The 23,667-nt window shown below is 34.3% G+C and overlaps 1 protein-coding gene across 2 annotated transcripts; it reads left to right on the top strand.

Moving 5' to 3' along the window:
- The first annotated feature begins 656 nt into the window (after positions 1-656).
- Positions 657-21,896, top strand: LOC132720864 (uncharacterized). 2 transcript variants are annotated; one of them, XM_060705087.1, is made up of 2 exons: positions 657-752; positions 19,930-21,896. In XM_060705087.1, exon 2 carries the CDS (start codon positions 20,196-20,198, stop codon positions 21,096-21,098), a length of 903 nt encoding a protein of 300 aa, XP_060561070.1. In that variant the 5' UTR covers positions 657-752; positions 19,930-20,195; the 3' UTR covers positions 21,099-21,896. The 2 variants fall into 2 exon arrangements, with proteins under 2 accessions (XP_060561070.1, XP_060561072.1); XM_060705089.1 differs by lacking the exon at positions 657-752 and adding an exon at positions 12,581-12,637.
- The last annotated feature ends 1,771 nt before the right edge of the window (positions 21,897-23,667 follow it).

Raw genomic sequence — 23,667 nt, 5'->3', positions numbered from 1 at the left:
TCACAAATCTGGACATGGGTGCCGACAATAGTGTAAGTTGGACAGCTCATTTTACTTTGAAGCATTAGAGTAGGATATGACAGTAACACCCGATATTATAACCAACGGATAAGCCGGCAAAAGAACAGAATGCTAACAACCCGACAGACAGCTGTACATCGGGTTGCATTGGGCTATTTTTGTCTTTCGTTTTTGGGTGGGGTATTTTTTTCTTTTTCTTTCTTTTTTGTATGTGATTCCTTTTCGATTTTTGAAGGGTTTGGGGTCCGGGTTGCATCAACACAGCAGAGGTCAAATTGCGACTTTACAGCTATAATGGTATGACGTTAATTGAAGATCTCATGTGCCCTTTCATGCATTAATTGCAAAATCGTTGGAATCCACCTATCATAATTAATAGATTTATTTTTCAAGGATGCAGGTCATTCTGGACACACCAATAAGATAGATAACACTAGATGTTCACTTGAAAACATTTATCTAAATTCACCTTACTAAAACAATAAACTTACTCAAAAAGTATCATTAGAAATAAAATGGTATGGAGACAAATATATTAAAACATTTGTTTTCACGTTTCGGCCTAAAGCATGTTACGATTTGTTTACCTCGTTATCATGCTCAAGAATGGTTTTTTGTAAAAAGATATCTGATAACGCTGATCATGTTGAAACATTATGTAAAACAAAGTAGAAAACGTGTACGGATTATGCTAAATATAACTATCTAGGCACCATAGAAGACAGATTGTGGTATGTAATAGAGCTAATTAATTTGTTTACTAATTAATGAAATTATTATAGCTTAAAGAACTCGACGAAGGCACGTCTTTATAACATTATACAAACGATTTCACGATTAATTTGTTTTCAAAATTTTAAAAAGTGTCTTGTATTAAAATTATTTGATTAAATACACATTGAGGATGACTGACTTTGAAAATGACGAAGAATTTCTTTATTTTTTTGGCGAAGAAGAAACGGAATTTTACCTGAAAATGATTAATTAAGAACCTAAATAGTCTATTTTTTATTATTCAATCTTAAGCAAGCTGGCGGTATCAGATTCTACCCAGCACATTCTTATGATCTGATCATGGTCGGCTTTGTTCACTATTCAATCATTACATATTTTGAAATTTTCTCTAAAAGTGGTGAATTGTTTTGTCCAGATTGAAAGAAGGACGAGTTCATTTAAGATATCTAGCGGGGAAAGGTTTTAATTGGATAAATAAAGGAATAAATAAAAAAATTAATTAAAAAACTAGATGAATTTTCTTGATAATATTCCTCTCTTTCGTCTAACTCCTATACGCAAAAGTACTAGTGATAAAGTTAAAAAAGGATTAACCTCATTGTATACACACCGGTCTCAAATATCGACTTGTGTCGTACGACGCATTACTCACCCCAAATGAGGGCAAAAAATTACTCCGACATAAAAAAAGTTCGCGTAGGGATGACGATCAAGTGATTAAAATCGTTTATTGTTTCCAGGGAATCACTGTTTTCCAGAGTTTAATATTGCAAGTGCAATTGATAGTTTGATGTGTTACTATTTATTCAAATATTCAAAATTACTTTCACTTTCGGTGGCCGAAATACTATCACGTATGTTGAACAAAATTGGGTTTGTAAAACCACTAAAGGATTGTCAGAAGGAGTGTTTGATGCGTGTTTTGAGTAAAAATGATGTAATGGCTATTTTGCCAACAGGGTATGGAAAAAGTTTAATTTTTGAACTGGTAGCATTTGCGTTTTGTTCAATCACTTCCGTACTCAAGCCGCCATGTTAAAAGGAGTCTGTTCCCATCGTGCTTAGAGTGGTTTCACACAGGTCAGTAAGACCGGTGTACACAATGGGATTAATCTTCTATAAATAAACTTGAGTAATTTTATTTAATAATTTTATATTTCATAAATTTGATGAATTTGTGATTTTCAGACACTATTAATTGTTTCGTAGCAGTATAAACCTTCAATGAGGACTGTGAATTTCAATAAGGTCTTGTAAAATTAAAGCCACCGACGTCACAGTTTCTGTGTTATTTCTTCTTGGAATTTTAGTTATCTTACAAAGAAGACATTAAAAAACGCTAAATATTTGCTATTATGTTTTGTTCATTACAAAAACTCTTAACCTGCTGAATTTATGTGTTTGATTTGTCCTGCTGCGAATTTGGAAATGTTTATGTTAAAAAAATAATTCAATATCATTTTTTTAAATGAGGTAAAAACAATTCGTCAGACAATCACCCTTAGGATATGTTGCCTGCTTTTTAATTTTGTCTTTTGACGTCTTATCTGTGATACGCAGGCTTCATAACCTCTGATCCCCTTTCCAAATTCCATTTTATTTAGTTCCGCCCATTGTTTTCTCGTTTAGGACACACACTTTTTATTACTTGGGGACCATACGCCGCTTTTCATGGAATGGCACGGAAGTGTCACATTGAAGGTTCCATGATAACCGCCGTATGAACACATCTGCGGATGTTTCTAAATTCAAAATTTTACTATTTCATGTTTAAATGTTGAATTCTGCTTAAGCCGGTGCTAGGGGGCGTGGACGGTAACTTGCACTTTCCAGTACCGTCCATGAACAGGCTCAATCAAACCGAGCCTGCAACATTTTCAATTTTACCGTGTTGGGCTTTCTTTAGGGATTCTGTATTTATCTATTCGTTGATCTACAGGCTAGCCTGGCTCTGTACTATTGGCCAAGGCTAAAATCTCTCGGCCCCAGAAGGCCAAGGTTTAAGAAATTACAGAAAGAAGGGGGACATTCATCATTAAGGATTATCCAACGTCTCACGTTGGTGTATTTCAAGCGTGAATACCAGGGTACAATGTACATGTCATGACGGTCTCATCTTTCGGACCTGGGTGATTTCTTACTTTCGGGCTTTACTGCGGTAATTTACGTGTAAATAAGGATCTGTTCATAGTCAGTTTTGATAGAAAAATATATATTGCATTGATTCCATGCGAAAATCCGACAATATTAAGACCCGATGTAAAGTTTTGACACTGAGAACGGGCATACCAATATTTTTCGTACTCGGATGTTGCATATCTTGTCTATAACAATATAACTGTAAAAAAATGTTTTTATTTTTTTATTTTTATAAAAAGATGGATATTTTATTGCATAAATAGCAAGGTTAAACACATTTTAGGTCAAATCAATACCACTAGCACCTTTGATTATAACAATTCAATTTGCTTACAAAATATTCATGTATACGTTTAATTAAAATCATGGAGTAAAGGCAATTCACTATGAGATGGTTAATCATATCAGAAAAAAGAAAAAAAAATCTCCATCAGTTTTTTTAACAATGATTGCTTTAATTTAAATTATAAATTACTTTACCCTAATCTCTATATTGAATAAATTATAATTATTATAATTTTTTATTATTATTATTATTATTATTATTCCTTCCACTTTAGTTTCAGTTTTCTTTAACACTAAACCTACAAATCTTAATTACATTTTCACTATAAATTTCATATGTCCATCCAGTGACCACTTCAGATCAATTGAATCACATTGGTAAAACAAAATAATAATAAAGAAAACATTCATACAAAGAGTAGGAATTGAAAAATTATTTTTGTATAGAACTAGTCATAACAATACCCATAAGAAATATTTACTGTATAATTAATTTGTTTGTATGTTTGTTCTTAACCCAATTATGTATTGACCATTCCCACTGCTCATAATCTTGTTTACGAATTTGCACACATGTAATTGCAGAATTTGATATTTTGTAATCAGTGCCTTCCAAATAAAGAGTATGTTCTGTTCTGTTTTGTTCTAAATAAGGCTAGGGCATACCACTATCTCATATTGCAAAGTGTGATACATACTGTAAATGTTAATAAGAGGTTAATACACGACAGGAGAGGACCGGAAGGTAATAATCGGCCCGCAAAATGAATAATGGACCCGAGGGCCATTATTCATTCAGGTCCGATTATCACCTTCCGGCCCTACGCTGACGTGTATTAATGTCTTTAATACACTTGGTAGATCTAATAGTAGCATTTAAAAAAAAAATAACAAAAACAATAAAAGCAAATAGACTTTGAAGTTCTTTCGTTGAAATTCTTGTCTACTCTTCTACTGTTCTGTACAGAGATGTTTTCTGTTTGTGTGTTCAAAGCAGTAGAACCAAGAAGCAAGTTTTATTTTCATTTTTGTCGGAATGAATTTGTCGTATTATTTCTTCAAATTTCAATAGTAACAAAAATGTGTTTGTACTAAATACGCTTAAGGTCTCATAATAAAAACAAGAGCCGGTTGAACCGGGTGATGCTCCCCGAATATGTTTTGGACACAGGAAGGTATACCTCTTGTTGTGTCAGAGTTATGTCACAGACAAAGTTCAAAGTGTAAAAACAACCCAAATATTGTGCACGACACATTGTCTAAATATGGTGATCATTTTTGTGAAATAGTTTTAATATCCGATTTCAAATAACAAAGTTATGCGCCTGACATTATTTTGCTGCAAGGTCATGCTGTGACCTTGACCTTCAACGTAGTGACCTTAATGTTGCATGCGACACGTCGATTCAATATGGTGATCATCTCTGTGAAATAGTTGTTAAATCCGAATTCCAGTAACAAAGTTATGGGCCGGACACGATTTTGCTGCAATGTCATACCGTGACCTTGACCTTCAAGGTAGCAACCCAAATGTTGCGCGCGACACAATGTCTCATTGTGGTGATCATTTCTGTGAAATAGTTGTAAAATCCGACTTCAAATAATGAAGTTATGTGCCGGACACAATTTTGCTTCAAGGTCATGCTGTGACCTTGACCTTCAAGGTAGCGAGCCAAATGTTGTGCATGACACGTCATCTTAATATGATGATCATTTCTGTGAAATACTTTTTAAATCTAACTTCAAATAGGGAAGTTATGGGCCGGACACGATTTTGCTGCAAGGTCATGCTGTGACCTTGACCTTCAAGGAAGCTACCCACATGTTGCACGCGACACATCGTCTCAATATGGTGATCATTTCTGTGGAATATTTTTTAAATCCGACTTCAAATAACAAAGTTATGGACCGGACACGATTTTGCTGCAAGGTCATGCTGTGACCTTGACCTTCAACCTTGACCTTCAAGGTAGCGACCCAAATGTTGCGCGCGACATGTCGTCTCAATATGGTGATCATTTCTGTGAAATATTTTTAAAATCCAACTTCAAATAACAAAGTTATAGACCGGACACGATTTTGCTGCAAGGTCATGCTGTGACCTTGACCTTCAAGGTAGCGACCCAAATGTTGCGCGCGACACGTCGTCTCAATATGGTGATCATTTCTGTGAAATATTTTTAAAATCCGACTTCAAATAATGAAGTTATGGACCGGACACGATTTTGCTGCAAGGTCATGCTGTGACCTTGACCTTCAAGGTAGCGACCCAAATGTTGCGCGCGAAAAGTCCTCTCAATATGGTGATCATTTCTGTGAAATAATTTTAAAATCCGACTTCAAATAACAAAGTTATGGGCCGGACACGAATTTGGGACGTACGTACGGACTGACGGACGGACGGACGGACAACCCGACGACTATATGTTCCCCCGAAATTTTTCGGGGAGCATAATAAAGCGATTCGTGCTGACAACCTACTTTCACTTTTACAGTTAACTGTTTGATGACGTTAAATGTGACGTCATTGTTTCAGTTTGTGCACGTGCACATGTTCTGCGGGCTGATAACTAGTTCTCGGCCCCTGGCCGCAAACTCATAATAGGTCACGTGACACTCATAATCAGTTGAAATCATAGGCAATTTTGTTACTATATATAGTAACAACTAACAAGTGTATTAATTCATCTTAGCGACATCATTATTTAAAGAGATTTATTTCTATATTCATCACGTCATTGACATCATAATAATAGTTCTTAGTTTACAAAAGTATGCTCCTTTGAATGGACTTTTCTGTCATGAAAGCAACGAAATATATATATTTGTAAACCAATTGTAAAGTAATTAATAATTATGAATCCGATTAACCTTTTACCCCATGAGCATATTGCGAAAAATGGCCGTTTTTATTGAAAAGCCTCCTGTTACAAGTTCAAACTGCTATGAAACTATGAAAAATGCTTCAATACTAATGAAACTTGGCACCAATGTTGACTACACCATAGCCTCTGTAACAGCATGCTCAATGGTAAATTTCCTGTTACCATGGCAACGGGGGGACGTCTAAAAATTGCCAAAAATCACTATTTTGCATTGTTTTTTTTCATCAAAACTGATTTCAAAGTGCTGCAACTTCTCAATGAATTGAGATAGACTAAAAGGCTTTCAGCGTCGGTTACTAGTTACCCTAAGATCGACCTGAGGCCATTTTTAGCCTGTCACATGTTCAAAATTTTCTTGGCGATGAGGGGGACTCCGCCCCCGTTCAAACCACCCAAACAGAAGGGGGCACATCCGCCATCTGGCAACCCCCTGATGTAATATTTGAATGGGGGACGGCGCCGAAAAAGTGGTCACTTTTTTTAACAACATTTCTCAAACGAAAAACAGTGTTTGGGGCCTAAATAGGACATTTATTCACTGTTTGAGGCCTCAAAAAGGGGGGGGGGGAAGCCGTCAAAACACGCTTATATAAGGGAAAAGGTTAAAAGTAAAAGAAAATATACAAATTAAGATGAAATGAGTATCGCTGCTCAATAAGTGCAAATATCGAGAAAATACTTTTGTTGTATCTACGCCCGAGAGTGGTTGCGGTTTTTGTAGATCACGACAGTGAGTCACTTTATAACACTTGTGATGCCAACTTGGGATAAGTCTGACAAGTAAATTGTTTAAATAAAAACCTTTGGAATATATTGATCGCGTGTGTTTGCATATGTCCAAGCATGTGTGCGTGTGCGTGTGTTATTTATTTTCAAATTGTATTTTTACTCCGAGTTTTCCGCTTTTTATTATACTAATGAGATGTTGTCCATATTCAGTGGAACATCATATAAAACATATCTTATATCATAATTAATTACCTTGTGCTGTCTCATTCCAAATAACAGCCCAATTTTAATAAAATATTGTTGAAACTAGAAATGTGTCCATAGGACCCGGATGCCCCCACACGCCACTGTTCTGTCAATCTTATGACTCTAGATCAAATATTTTTGGACTACATGTGCCACAAGTTGAAAACTAAAAATCAACAAAGGGCCATAATTCTGTTAAATTTGGTCGCAGCAAAAATTCCTTCCTTTACTACCATCTACACATTAAGGTTGTTCATCCCTGGAAGTTTAAGCAAAATCTGCCATCCGGTTTAAGAGGAGTTGCATTCACAAAATTTCTACATAGTATATAGTGAAAAAATCAACAAAGGGCCATAATTCTGTAAAATTTTGTCGCAGCGAAAATTCCTTCCTTTACTACCATCTACACATTAAGGTTGTTCATCCCTGTAAGTTTAAGCAAAATCTGCCATCCGGTTTAAGAGGAGTTGCGTTCACAAAATTTCTACATAGTATATAGTGAAAAAATCAACAAAGGGCCATAATTCTGTTAAATTTGGTTGCAGCAAACATTCCTTCCTTTACTACCATCTACACATTAAGGTTGTTCATCCCTGTAAGTTTAAGCAAAATCTGCCATCCGGTTTAAGAGGAGTTGCGTTCACAAAATTTCTACATAGTATCTAGTGAAAAAATCAACAAAGGGCCATAATTCTGTTAAATTTGGTCGCAGCGAAAATTCCTTCCTTTTCTGCCATCTACACATTAAGGTTGTTCATCCCTGTAAGTTTAAGCAAAATCTGCCATCCGGTTTAAGAGGAGTTGCGTTCACAAGATTTCGGGACGTACGGACGGACGGACTGACGGACGGACGGACAAGTGCAACGCTATATGCTCCCACATTGTGGGGGCATAAAAAGAAGGCTTAATTTGCTATCTATCTGAATATCCAGCAGACATTTTCACCAAATTTCTTACAATTTATCTTAAGTGTTTGCCTTACGATAACCTTAAATCAAATATGAAACATTAATCACAACAAAAAAAATTAAATATTTAGATAAAATTCACTCCACTCAAGATAAATATTACGATAAGAAAATCCATGGCAACGGTCGTTTGATAATACTGCGCATGCACAATGATTGTTTGCGGTTTTGAAGAGCTTGATATATGTATTGACCAAAATCGTGCTATCCTTAACAATTTTAATAACTGTTAAAAGGAAAAAATATTAAAACTAAAACATTTTCTATCTTGAATGAAAATTACTTTAAATATCATGTACAGTACGGGTGTGAGTGATTCAGAACAAAGTCTAATAGATTCTGCGTTAAAGCCAGGGTATTTATAAATAAAAAGGGTGCAGCTTGTAGCCTTGTACATGCGGGCAGTGAAATAAAACACATGTCATGGTAAATAACATCAGTTTTCAAAAAAAAATAGCTTCTACAAATAGGGTTCATCTAACATATGACAAATCACTCATACTATATAAACTATTCATAGCGTCTCACATTATGACGTCATCACATCATGACGTCACATTATTTATGTTGAAAAATAACTTAATTTGTGTTACAATATAATGTTTGCATGCATACATCATGTATATATTTGTGCTTCCATTTTTTTGTTCTGTTAGGATAAAAGAAACGTGTTGTTTACTCTTTAAAGAAAATAAATTTGGAACGCCTATCATATAGTTACAACCAAATTTGCATTTAAGATTTTTTAAGATATCTTAAAGTTTATTGTTCGAAAAGGAGATTTATCGTACGATTTCCCTAACAATAGAAATTTGTCGTGAGATTTTATGTGAAAAGGCTGTAACTTATAAAAAAATAATCAGCAATCATTAATGTAACCGTTACATAGAGAATAACATGCTACTGTCTTTTGATATCAATTTTATCAGGCGAGGCTGATATGGGCTAGAAAGGGCGAGGCTTGTCGAGCCTTTTCTGCCCATATCAGCCGAGCGTGATAAAATTGATATCAAAAGACAGTAGCATGTTTTTCTATTTATCATGTAACACATAATAACTGTCCAAATAACAAAATAATCTACTTTTAAAAAGCGAATTTCGTTAAAAAGGGGGATTTTTGTTCAAAGAAATAATTCTTGAAAACAAATTCCTCCGCCCCTGAAACTTAGAATTTGTAAATGGCGGCCATTTTTTCTTTCGACTCGGATAAAAGATACAACAGAATGTACGCCTAATACCACAGGCGCTAGTCACATAATCAAATATTTTACATAATCGGTCTATATATGTATATAAAGATACCACAGGCGCTAGTCACATAATCAAATATTTTACATAATCGGTCTATATATGTATATAAAGATATTATATACATATATAGACCGATTATGTAAAATATTTGATTATGTGACTAGCGCCTGTGCCTAATACGATAAAATTCTTACCTTTAATTTAAACATCGATCCGAAAATCCACTTAGAATCACATAAACTAAACTTTACTGCAATTTTTGTCTTGAATTATCAAATTCAAAAGTTCACGATAATTTCAATCAAAGAAATCAAATCGGCAATCAAACACAAGCTACACAACCATGCGTCTTATTTTTTAAACGAAACAATTTCTTCACTTATTAAATAATAATCCGGCGAAATAAAGTAAACATTTACAAATTCTCAAAGAAAATCGTCTAGCCTTTTTGTTATGATTACTGGTACATGTATAGTATGACGTGAACATCGATCATGTCATTTGCAATATAAATTATGACGTCACTTCATTTAGTTGGTGCTTAAACTATTCGCTATCTAATTTATTCGTAATTGAAATCGAAATAATAAATGAATAAATATCGCACCTTGATTCAAGACTTGTAAGGGTATTAGATTACATTGTAGAATTCACATGCTGATGAAAATGAGAATATAAGCAATTGAAAAAAGTCCGTTACAATGGGCGGGGCTTATTTTTGATATCAGGTTACTGACCTGATATCAAAAATAATTATCAGGCAAGTGTTATCGGGCAGTTACCATAGTAGTTGCATGATAAATTTTTTAAATGTTTCATATGGTAGGACATTATCAATATTCTAATTTTAAATGCAAATGTTGAACATTTCAAAATGCTTTAATTCATAAAATGAGACAGAAATGTTTCACGGCAGCTACAATTATTTGTGGATAAAATAATGATTACGGACCAGACATTTCAGATAAGAATATTTTTTTAAAATGCCAATGCGTTATCCGAATCGACGTGTCGTGAATTAAATTTACTAGGGTTGTTTTATGCTTTTCTTCGATGCTCCTTTCCTCAACTATTTTTTTCATAACATTCACCATCATATCTGACAAGAGTGACATTCAAAAGTTTCAATGACCTTTGGTATTATATAAATGTCGACTTTACAAACGAAGTAAGTGTGGCGACTTTGTAACTTGAAGTTTAATCTTTAATCCCATATAGACGTGTTTCGACGGCTTCCTCCCTCTCCCCCCCCCCCCCCCCCATTTTGGGACTCAAATAGTTATAAAATGCCCTATTTTGGCCCCAAACACGTTTTGAAAAATGTTTCTGATCACTTTTTGCGGAACACCCTCTATAAAATAGGTACATCAAGGGAATGCAAAAGGGGGATGAGCCCCCTTCTGCTTGGGGTTTGAAGTGGGTCAGCAGTAACGTAACGCTGAAAAGCCTTTGACTTTATCTTAATCCATTAAGAAGTTGCAGCACTTTGAAAGAAGTTTTGATGTTTTCAATTCTGTCTTATTGGGCATTGTTTAGGGATTTTTTATTTCTCTCTATTTGATGGAATAAATCAACGCAAAATAGTGATTTAGAGATGTACCCCGTTGCCATGTTAAAAAGAAAATTTAAAATTGAGCATGTTGTTACAAAGACTATGCTCCAGTCAATATTTGTTCCAAGGTTGATCAGCATAGAAGCATTTTTTAGCTCACCTGAGCTTGCTCAGGGAGAGCTTTTAGGATCGTTGAATGTTCGTCGTCCGTCGTCTGTCGTCCGTCGTCCGTCCACACTTATTCGTTAACACTCTAGCGGTCACATTTTTGCCTCAATCATCATGAAACTTTGTCGGGATGCTAACCTAGTGAATAGCTCGGATGAGTTTGAACATGGGTCATCTCGGATGAAAAACTAGGTTACAGGAGCTAAAAAAAGAAAAACCTTGTTAAGACTCTCGCGGTCACATTTTTGCCTCAGTCATCATCAAACTTTGTCAGGATGATTGTCTAGGTGATAGCTCAAATAAGTTCGACAGAGTCATCTCGGATGAAAACCTAGGTCACCGAAGCTAAAAATAGAAATACCTTGTTAACTAGCGGTCGTTTTTTTTGCCTCAATCATCATCAAATTTGGTCAGGATGCTTATTTAGTTGATAGCTTGAATAAGCTCGAACCTGGGTCATCTCGGATGAAAAAACTAGGTCACCGGAGCTTAAAATAGAAAAACCTTGTTAACACTCTAGCGATTACATTTTTGCCTCAATCATCATCAAACTTTATCAGGATGCTTGTCTAGTTGGTAGCTCGATTATGGATTATCTCGGATGAAAAAATAGGTCACCGAAGCTAAAAAAAGAAAACCCTTGTTAACACTGTAGCGGTCACATTTTTGCCTCAATCATCATCAAACTTAGTCAGGATGCTTATCTAGTCGATAGCTCGAATGAGTTCGAACATGGGTCATCCCGGATGAATATAGGTCACCGAAGCTAAAAATAGAAAAATCTTGTTAACATTCTAGCGGTCACATTTTTGCCTCAATCATCATCAAACTTAGTCAGGATGCTTATCTAGTCGATAGCTCGAATGAGTTCGAACATGGGTCATCCCGGATGAAAAACTAGGTCACCGGAGCTAAAAATAGAAAAACCTTGTTAACACTCTAGCGTTCACATTTTTGACTCAATCTTCATCAAACTTTGTCAGGATGCTTTTCTAGATGATAGCTCAAATCGGTACTGTTTTGATCCAAATATCCTATAAATTGGTCTGAAAGTTTGTTTTGATGATTTCTAGGTCAAGTTTGAATATGGGTCACCTGGGGTCAAAAACTAGGTCACACTGCCCAAATATGGAAAAAACCTTGTTAACATTCTAGTGGTCACATTTTTTTTACTCAATTATCATCAAACTTGGTCAGGATGCTTGTCTAGGTAATTGCTCGAATGAGTTCGAACACGGGTCATCTCGCATGAAAAAGTAAGTCAACAGAGCTAAAAAAAGAAAAATCTTGCTAACACTCTAGTGGCTACTGTTTTGATCCAAGTATCCTGGAAATTGTTCTGAAAGGTTGTTTTGATGATTTCTAGGTCTAGTTTGAATATAGGCCACCTGGGTAAAAATCAAATATGGATAATCCCTGTTAACACTCTAGTGGTCACATTTTTTCATGAAACTTGGTAAGAATGCTTGTGTAGGTAATTGTTCGGATGAGTTCGTTGGGTCAGGTGAGCGATCTAGGGCCATCATGGCCCTCTTGTGTATAGTTTCATAGCATTTTGAACTAGTAACATGAGGCTTTTCAATGAAAACCGCCATTTTTCAGAATTTGGCCATGCAGTAAAAGGTTTATGCAGTTTGCGTGAGGTGTTTACATATGTAGTAAGTATAAAGAGTTTACATCTTGGAGTTTGTATGATCAGTTAAAAAATGTAATTCGTACAAAGAGTTAACATGCGCAATTTATATGTATTTTGTATGATTGCTTGAAAAATAAAGTTTGTAAGAAAAGTTTATGCAGTTTGTCACAATAATGAGAAATGGGTATCATTGGGAGAGAGGCTTAGGTTGAAGGACGAGGATTTACGTGATTATGTTCGAAAGAGAGAATCAGAATAAATTGAAAGAAAAGCGATTTAAGGCCGAGCGTTATCAAAAGAAGCCGAACGTGAGAAACAGCGACCGCAATTTGAGACTGAGAGTCTAGAAAAAAAGCCGAACGTGAGGAAAAGGAACGTTTATATAGATGAAAATGAAAGAGTAAGACATAGAATTGATGAAGTTAAAAATCGAGAATGGGGATCGCATTGATACCCCTACCCCACCTAGAACTGGTTTGAGGCCAAGATTGCCAAAATTCGAAGAGACAAAATATGACATAAATGCTTATAAAGAGCATTTTGAAAGATTCTCCATTTGTTAAGGATAGAAAGAATATACATGGGCAATCAGCTTAAGTTCGTTATTAACGGGGAAAGTTTTTGAAGTTTACATTAGAATGCCCCCATGAGGAAGCATCAATCTATCAGAAATCTGAAATTAAAAACAGCAGTTCTGAGAAGATAACAATTAACAGATGACGGTTTCAGAACTAAATTTTAGAGAGAGAATAACCCGGAACAAGGGGAGACTGTAAACCTATTTATGGCTCGCTTTGATAAGTACTTGAGTAGGTGGGCAGAAATGGCCGACGCTGTGAATACAGAAGATAAATTGAAAGATCTTATTTTTAGAGAACAATTTGTCAACGTTTGTTCAACACAGCTAGCTCTTACCTAAAAAGGTCGTAGAGATGTCATCTCTTAGGCTGAAAACAAGTTTGCTTCTTTAAAAGAAGCATGCGAGAGGTCTTTTTGCTGCTGTGGTTCGAAAATATTTGGGGGCATTTTTTATAAACAAAATAGAATTTATTAAATATATTGAATATAGTATCATAATGAAATATGATAAACAAGATCAACAAGGAAAGGCGGCGTTCAATTACACTTCATTTTTTAAAATGTTTTGAAAGATTATATGCCGGAGAAATGGAATTTTTTTTGGAAAGCGACAGATTTATCATATTCAGATGCTCGTTCATTGGTTCCTTTTTTCTGGGGTTTCATATTGTGACAACAGGGAACGTGTTTTATGTTTGACTATGATACAAAAGAGAAAGAACATCAAAACACTCGGCAATCTGATTAATACTTGGGGGCTACGCCCCTCATACAAATCAGATAGCCTCATGTTTCGATGCTCTTTCTATTACTAAATTTAAAATAAATGATATATTAATATATATGTTAAAAGTAGTATCAAAATAAAAGTTTCGTGTAAAATTCAATAAGCAAATTTTCGGTTGATGTTTCGGTAAGTATATGGAAACATTTCTTCTACATTTTCCAAAACGGGCATAAAGTATTTTAATCAAACAATTTTAAGTCCAGGATTTACATAGAAAATGTTTATATCATTTGATTGGAATAAACAGTATATAAAGCTGCATGCCTCCAACCACAATATTTGATGAAAATCAAACTTGAGTAAAATTTGTGCCATTTGCGCCAAAAAATCTCCGTTGCGTTATTTAGTCATACCAGTTCAAAAGTTTAAGGAGCAGCAAAATTTCGGTACACGGTTCACTCGGTCATATTATAGTGCATGATGATACTGTAACTATAATGTTCAGTGTTACTATTTATCGGAACATGAAATAGTAAAAAAAAATCTGGAAAAAAAGTGATCCCTCGGAAGCACCAATCACAACAAAATTACAAGAGAATAGCAGACTCGGTTTGATTGAGTCTGTACATAATGGATAATGAATACGTGCAACATCCCTCACGCCCCCTAGCACCGGCTTGAGCGGTACTCTATTCTCAACACTTAATAGTGCTGACATCAATGATCCCGAATGACCAGAAAAATATAACAACACTGAAGTGAAGTACGGGGCAACTTTTTACAGCTGCCACATAGCACTTGACACCTGCTGTTGTGAAGTATAAACATCTGGAAAAAGTGATCCCTCGGAAGCACCAATCACAACAAAATTACAAGAGAATAACACTATTCAAAAAACAATACGGTAATCGACTTAGACAGTTAAAATATTAAAACGGTATGAAACATCCATGTAGCGCCAAGTCACGTAAATGATATTTTCCGATTCTTCTATGTACCGATTTGTTCACTTCGATGTGAATATTTCGTTAAAGTTAAGTCGTATTTTGAAACGGAGCATGCGCAAAACATTTTTGTAGACTGCCCCTAATGATTTTACGCTTTAAATGAGATTAATTCAATACAATCAGATACGCAAAAATGGATGCCAGCATTGAGTCTGAACACTGTAAAGAGGTCTGATGACCTCTCCAATTACTTACAGGCTCATGGCGGTACAATTACAAATAGTAAAAGCTCCGAAGCTGTCAATATTTCAAATAAATCACCAACACGCTTAAATCAAGGTAATCACTCGAAATCAGTACAGCACTATCACAGAGAAAACAGGAAAAATACATGCTTCATATGAAATAGAGAGGGTCATTTCGCCGGAGATCAGACTAAGGAAAGATATAGGACTGCTGCAATTGGATATGGCGTGCAAAATATAAATTACTAAATAAAAAATCGGGATTCTTCACAAAGGAACTGGCGTAGCAGGCCTGGAGAAAATTGACGTGATGGTAGATCAGATGATAAGAAAGTATCTGGGATATGTATGTCAATTTTTCCAACAGGTTCTAATGGTTGTATTGAAGAGTGGAAACTTAAATTAACCAATGGTAATTCTGTGCCCGTCATTACTAGCAGCTATACAATTAAATCATTACAATGTGAACGTCAAATGGATCTGAAACTAGGATATGTTGGTGATCAAGAGCTGAAAGTTCCAAGAGACACTAGTTTCGAGCTAGCAGTAGTTCGAAAGAAATTTGTCGAAGAAGATCTAAGGTTGAATAAAAATTGTGTCATGATAACAAAATATGGTCCGGCCAAGTTGGTACCTATTCATGGTACCTATTCATTTTGTGATTATGTTTTGGGCATTTTTCAGGGTGTACTTGTTAAGCCAAATGAGATTTGGGTTAGCCGAGAAGATACAAACATAGCTACTGTTGTTACTAGAGCACTGGCAGAAAAAAGAGAAGGCAGAAATGAAACATAAAGTTCAAGGTCAAAGATATCGAAAATACGGTAGTCGTTTTTCAGAAAGGACAATACTTTACAGCGTTTGTGGCAGTATGCTAGAGAAATAAGATTATGATAACAAACAAAAAATGGTAAAACATTTAGATATGAATTAGAAAAAGATGTGTTGTATAGAATATTTGAGACGGTGAAAGGTGATTTGAAGTCTGAAACAAGACAAATAGTTGTTCCCAGTTAATATCATAAAAGAGTTATGTCATTAGCTCATGAGTCTGTAGTTGGTGGGCATTTGTCTGTACGCAATACTTTAGACAGTAAACAGTCTCAGGTATTTTTGTTATATTTGTCAGAAGACGATGCCCAGGGGTACACTTCAGAAAACTCCTTTAAGTGAACTGCCTTTAATTGCCACTCCTTTCCAGAGAATTGCAGTTTGATAGGGCATATATTACCTGTATCAAAAAAGAAAAATAGGTACATATTAACTGTAATTGATTATTATACTCGTTATCCAGAAGTTGTTGCTTTACCAAGAATAGAGACTGATAATATAGCCGAAGTATTGTTAGATATTATTGAAATAGGAAGTTTCCAATCGGATATACTAAGTGATAGAGGAAGTAAGTTCATATCACAACTCATAGAATAAAATGTAGACTCGTATCATTGAAACAGTTGTTTACTACATCTTATAATCAAAACTGCAATGGTCTTTGTAAGAGAATAAGTGGTTTTTAAAAAACATGTTGAAGAAAATGTGTCAAAAAAGACCTAAGAATATGCACAAATAATTTTCTGCGGTTCTTCTTGCATACCGAGAAGTAACTCAGTCAAGTACAGGGTTCTTATTTGAGTTATTATATAGCAGACCTGGTAGAGGTCCGATGCAAGCACTTTAAGAATTCTGGACAGAGACAGAAGAATCAGAGACACTTTAAAACATATAGGAATGTCCTAGATTTGAGAATTAAGTTAGAACAAACGTGCAAGATTGCTAGAGAGAATCTCAGCAACTCACAAGTACAGTACAAACATCACAATGATAACAAAACACAACCAAAAAGTCCCAAGAAAGGAGATAAAGTTTTATTGCAAAGGTTACAATCAAAATTTGCATTTGTTTAAGTGAAGTAGTTAACAAGTTTGAATACTTAGTTAAAATAGGTGATAGAATTTGGGTGTTCCACTTAATCTTCCGAAGAAGTATGTAAGAACGAAAAGATATGATATATGCTAGTATAGCTGTAATAGGAGCCGCAAATGATACTGGGGTGGCTGATGATGAAAACATTTTAGAATTAGTAGATACACTGGGTGAAGGACGTACAGAGATGTAAATGTCAAATGTAATTGCGTTCCTTCAAAAATTTGAGGGTATTATTACCGACGTTACTAGAACTACAGATCCGAGATCACAAGATCAAGCCAAGTGACAAACTATCAACTTGTGATAGTTTCAGTACCTGAAAAGAGACATTGTAGATTACTTATATGGTTGAAAACAGTGGAGTGTTTTCGTGAGTAGGGGACTGTCAGAAAAATAATACAGTTTATCTGTAGATATACTTATTTTCAAACAAGTTAATATTTCCCTACAGCGATACATTGTTTCAGATGAAGTGTAAATATAATGTTTCAATTAGCAGTTTATTTTCCAATCTGTTGCTGTGCGTATAAATGTTATCTACATGTAAATGTAAAATAGTTAAGCTAACAAATATAAAGTTTAGGGAGAAATTAAAATCAATTAAAGGAATAAAACACTTGTAGTTTGTAGCGTTTATTTTTTAGAGAAAAGAATTATGCTGTTTTGAAGGGAGTTTTGTTCATTTGTTGAAGTTTTGTTTGTTTGTTGTTGTTGTTTTTTTTGTTTTGTTTTTTTATCTGTAAATACTATAGCAGATTCGGTTTGATTGAGTCTATACATGAGGGATAATGCAAATGTGCAACATCCCTCACGCCCCCTAGCATTGGCTTAGGAGGTACACAATTCTCAACACTTAAAAGTGTTGGACTCAATGATTCCAAAGTTACACAGTTAACCCTTTCCCCCATGAGCATATTGTGAAAAATGGCCATTTTCACTGAAAAGCCTCCTGTTACAAGTTCAAACTGCTATGAAACTATGAATAATGCTTCAATACTAATCAAACTTGGCACAAATGTTGACTGGACCATGTAACGACATGCTCAGTCTTAAATTTCCTGTTACCATGGCAACGAAGGGACATCTCAAAATTGCCAATAATCACTATTTTGCCTCGATTTTTTCCATCAAAATTTATTTCAAAATGCTGCAACTTATCAAGGGAATGAGATAGAGTCAAAGTCTTTTCAGCGTTGGTTACACGTTACATTATGATCGACATGTGGTCATTTTTAGCCTCTCACAAGTCCAAAATTTTCTTGGCGATGAGGGGGACTCCGCCCCCCTTCAAACCCCCCTAACAGAAGGGGGTACATCCCCCTTCTGGCAACCCCCTGATGTATCTTTTGGATGGGGGCGGCGCCGAAAAAGTGCTCAATTTTTTAGCAACGTTTCTCAAACGAAAACATGTGTTTGGGGCCCAAATAGGAAATTGTTTCACTATTTGAGGCCTAAAAAAGGGGGGGGGTCGAAAGTGCGTTGTTTCGCGTATATATGAGGTAAAGGGTTAAAAGTCTCCTCTGGAGTGTCCGTTGCTATGTTAAATAAACCATTTACCAACATTAAAAACGGAAGCAATGCAAAAATCACATCATCTGGTAACATACGAATTTCAAGCAAAATAACAAAAATTTTGATCTACGTTATCTTTAAAAAACCCTTCGTACTAAACGTTCACAAGTGTTTATACTATGAGGATATTGAATGAGTTCAATACTGAATTTATAGGTCGTTAAATAAAACAATCTGGTTCCATTTACGCTGTCATGAGCCAATACGAAAATCATATTATATTTATCACGTACCAACAATTTACAAAAAAGGGTACTAAATATATAAATAGCGGCTTTGACTGTATATTATGTGTCGTAATTATCTCATAGTAGATGCAACATTATCTAACCTACGCTACAAGTTTAGATTTATATTATTCTGAACATCTTCTAAATTTCGTTAAATTTATTTGTCATAAAAAATATATTATATATTTGTCCTACTTTGACTTTGGATCTGCCCATTTAGAGTTTACAAGGTTTCAAAATCAAAAGTCTAAATATGTGGTTATCAACAGTATAGAGCCTTTGGGAAAAAATTGGTTCAAGCAGGTTAAGAGTTAAAATCCGTTAACCATCTATAGTCTATAGGAGATTTACCTGAAAACATGTAGAACGGATAATCATATTTATTCAGTTCTCGTGTATCGGTTTGCATTTTTCTTGCAACTCCACTTAATATGTTTTTATCTTTAAGGAACTCCACTGAGGTCCGTTACCATGAATACACAAAATTTGAATTTGAATAGATCAGCCTGGGCACTTTGAACAGAAAGGTATACAAAGAATAATTAAAAACTATACTCAGAAATAAATTGAAAATCGTATTTTGTGGCATTCTTAGCTCGATTTGAGTGAAAACTGTTGCAACGATTTTCAATTTTGAGTTGTTTTTCACTTTTTGAATAATTATTCTGGAAAAAGGAGTGATCCCGAATTTTGCAAAGTATTAATCAAGACCTTCATCTAATGGATTATTAATCTCATACAATTATTTCTACTCCTGTCATGTCACAATACCTTAGTGGAGTCCCCTTTAATTGAAGCTTTTTTCTTTCATTCTCTTCTTTACACAAAATGTAAAAGTTAAAAGCTACACTTTTTAGTATCAAATTTATAAGATCCAGTCATTTTACTGTCGTTGGCGTAACATATATTCAGAAAAAATAAAAACAAGGTCGATGTGCAGTTAACATCATTTTAGCGAGGAATCAAACAAAACACTCAAAGACACTGATCTGCAAATAAGGGAATTTATCTAAACTTCTTGATAATATTCTTGTTTTCTTGTAATTTCATTTGAATGGTACCATTCCATTTGTATTTCAATATTTCAGGATACAATTGACTATAAGATGATGATCAACAAAAGAAGAGTATAAAAGGTGCAACTTTTCCTTTTCGTCTATAGGAAAGGAGTTCTTCAAAAGATAAAGTTTCATCATTGTCATTCTTTTCATGATGCTAAGTAGTTACAAAATGAAATAAAACGGTTTAGAAAAAAGCTGAGAATAAAATTCTTAATGTTATACACACACGAATGTATTTCCTATTGTAGGAAATTTTAGAAGAAATATCAAAAATAGTTTTGGAAAGTAACAAAATGATTAATTTGTACGAGACACGAAATCGAATCCAAACAATGATGATTTTGATCACTTGCTCTAGTGTTGTTATAGTTGGCTTTATAGAACTGCGACTGAACTTTCCAGTGGTAAAAACGTTGCCTACGCATTTAACAGATAGTGTAATAAAGTTCAGAAACGACCCCCATGTCAAATACATGAATGTTTCAGTTTACAAAATCGGAATACTAATCCCATCCACGACAAGATATATTACAAAGCCATCGTTGAATAAATTGAGTCTTACCAATAAATGTATACCATCCATATTAAAATTCATTGAAAAGAAATATAATTTTCTTATTTACATTGGAGTTGATAAAGGTGATTATCTTGAAACAGTTAAGCATAAACTTGAGACAATTTTTGATAAAATAAAAGTTGTAGTAACAAGTGGCGGATCATTTACAAAAACTGCAAATGCAATAGCTAGAGAAGCTTATACAGATGGTATGGATTATTTAGTTCGTATAAATGATGATACAACGTTTGAAACAAACAACTGGATTTCCCAAGGAATAAAAGTATTACAGAACTTTTCTCCACCGAACATAGGCGTTGTAGGACCAACTTGTAGACAGGGAAACACCGCCATTCTAACACACGATATGGTACATCGGACACATTTGGAGATTTTTGATTTTTACTACCCTCCATACTTTGATAATTGGTGGTCAGATGATTGGATAACAAGGGTGTACCAACCGAATCGATCAACTAAATTAAACACATGGGTGGTGAATCATCATTTATCTGCACATAACACTAGATACAAAGTGGACTTCAAACAACATTCCCGACTGAATAAGACTTTAATGTTTGATACAGAAAGACTTTCGGAATATCTTGAAAGTCATAACCGATCACAAACCACCCTTTGAGGCTTCTTCTTTACCGAATGACATTTAATTTTTTGGTGAAGAATATTGTCAAAGCCAATTATGAAATAGATAATGTATTTAAGGGTTGTTACAATGGTTTGCTGCAGTCATAAATTGATTAACTATTCTAAAAATATTTTTAACTTCGGGATATATATATTCAGAATATAAGACAGTTTTGAATCATCAGTTTCGATATTGCTAAAAAGTTAATATTGATTAGAAATCTGTTCATTATATGAATGTAAACATCTCATACTATATTTTTCATACTTTTATAGAATAACTCCCCTTGTACCTTCTGTTTTGTATAAACTTTTTTCTCATGGATAAACTGTATATTAGTTTTCAATTTAAAGTTTGCAAGATTGACATTGAATAAAGTGGGTTTTTTACAAATATACACTGTTTTTAAGCGATTTTAGGCGATTTTACATTGTAAAGACAAAACCTGACAACCACCTTTCTTTGAAGACAGACAGAAAATTCAGTCAGTTCTCAATTGTGAAATAATCATAAGACCAAAAATAATCTTAATAACAATCTTTTAATTTTGATGGGCATTATTTTAAAATCTTGTTTAAATATGTCAATTATAATCGAAAAAGAAATAGAATAAATATAATCCACTTCATGTATTACACTTGTTTAAATGCTTTATACTAATATAAATGAAATAACATATTTTTTAAAAACTCATCTGTTTTAAAAACAAATTGATTGCTTTTGTTCATATTTACATAAAGCTTTATGTTGCAAAAATTAAGAGACTCAAAATTAGCATGTTTGCATTCTTTGGCAGAAAAATAATGAATTTTTCAGTTAAACTTTTGAACGTTATCAAGGATCAAAACAAATGCAAGACATATGGTCGAAGAAAAGGTTGAAAGCACAGATTTCAATATTGGTTTTGTTACATCCAAAATAGTCGATCTTGAAGACAGAAATAAAAAAAACTCAATAATAACCTTGAATACATTCAATCACAATCAATCAGGAATAACCTGATATTTACAAAAATTATTGCCCCGAAGGGCAATAATTTAGACTGTGATCAAGTGATTAGAACCTTTTAGACTGACAAAATGAAAAAAGCTCGTGATCTTGTTAAAGACATGAAATTTGAAAGAGTGCATAGAATAGGAGATCATGGAAGAAATGGCAGGCCTAGAAATATTGTCGCAAAATTCAATTTTTTTTAAAGAGAAGGAACTTGATAGACGATCAGGTGTAGCATTAAAAGGGACCAATCGTTATGTGGACGAACAATTTCCTAAAGAGGCTATAGGCACGAGAAGAGAACTACTGTCAAAATTGAAAGAAACTAGGCAGAAAGGTCATAAGGCATGGCTGTCTTATGATACTTTGATGGAAAGACCCAGAAATAGGGACGTGGTGAGAATGAACTGAGTGTTTTTGAATGGAATTTAAACGGTTTAACGGACATTAAAAGGTGTAACAAGGATTTTATTAATACGATTATTGAACATAAGACAATTGAATAAAAAACCAACACAAACTAAGTATCAAAACATGTTTCGCTTTATTCAGCTTCCTCAGTTGATCATGACATTTATATGCGACATGCATAACTATTACAGAAAATTCTAGCACAGAAGAGCCATGGCAACGTTGCAAGGGAGGAGTTGCGTCAAATTACAGAGAATATTTACAAAGTGGTATTTATATTTTTAAAAAACCATTATGATACTTTAATTCAGATTAAACTAGATAAAACAATTTTCAAAATTTCAAGAAGATGTTTACATATGTTGTGTGTACATATGGTGTGAGGATTCGCCAGCGTATTATGTGCGTAATGTTGACCTTTTTGATATTATACAAAATGACATATATAAATTTGAAAGTAAAGGCAGAATGTATGTTTAATTGGAGATTGTTATTCGAGAATCGTCTGCAGAAATGACTTTATTTTACATGATAGTATGAACAGTGACATTGATTTTAATGAAATTGTTCTCGATAAACTCATTGGTAGAGCCTCATCAGATAATCATTGCAGTATGTTCGATTATAGACTGTTAGTTATGTCAATCCACCGATTTTCGTATAGTAAATGGTATAATAGGTGACCTTTACGGTAAATGTACGTTTTTTTCTCTAGCCAGTGTTCAACAACCGTAGACTATTTATGAACAAAAGAATGTATTTTTCGCTCATAAGTAATTTCAATGTGTACGATTTGAACGGAGTGACCACTGCCATAATATTTCAACATTTATTGTAGTGAAACGTATGAGTGTCAACATGGAGAACAAAATGACAATTTTGTTAAATATGTATGGTCAACAGAACTTATAGATATTTTCAGACCGAATCTTATCGGAAAAATATACCAGTATTAAAAACGATTTATCTCTTAATGTAGATTTAACTGTTCGTTCTGCGGTAGACTCTCTTTTGTTAGGCTTAAACAATATATTTATCATAGGTTAAAGTAAATCATCTAGTTTTAGTGAGTATCACCCTTTAAAGTTGTAGTGTTTATGGTCTTCAGTTTTTGCACGGATTTTCAGTGCGTGTAAACTATTTATAATTGTTGTTAAGG

The sequence above is a fragment of the Ruditapes philippinarum genome, unplaced genomic scaffold, assembly GCF_026571515.1.
Source record: "Ruditapes philippinarum isolate M1 unplaced genomic scaffold, ASM2657151v2 ctg3344_1_1_1_1, whole genome shotgun sequence".
NCBI classification, from domain to species: Eukaryota; Metazoa; Mollusca; class Bivalvia; order Venerida; family Veneridae; genus Ruditapes; species Ruditapes philippinarum.
Note: the sequence above shows the minus strand (reverse complement) of the source record. Positions and strands in the feature narration are given on the sequence as shown.

Bases quoted from the DNA above. Each gene is read 5' to 3' on its own strand.
- LOC132720864 (XM_060705087.1), top strand. From the start codon at position 20,196: ATGATTAATTTGTACGAGACACGAAATCGAATCCAAACAATGATGATT.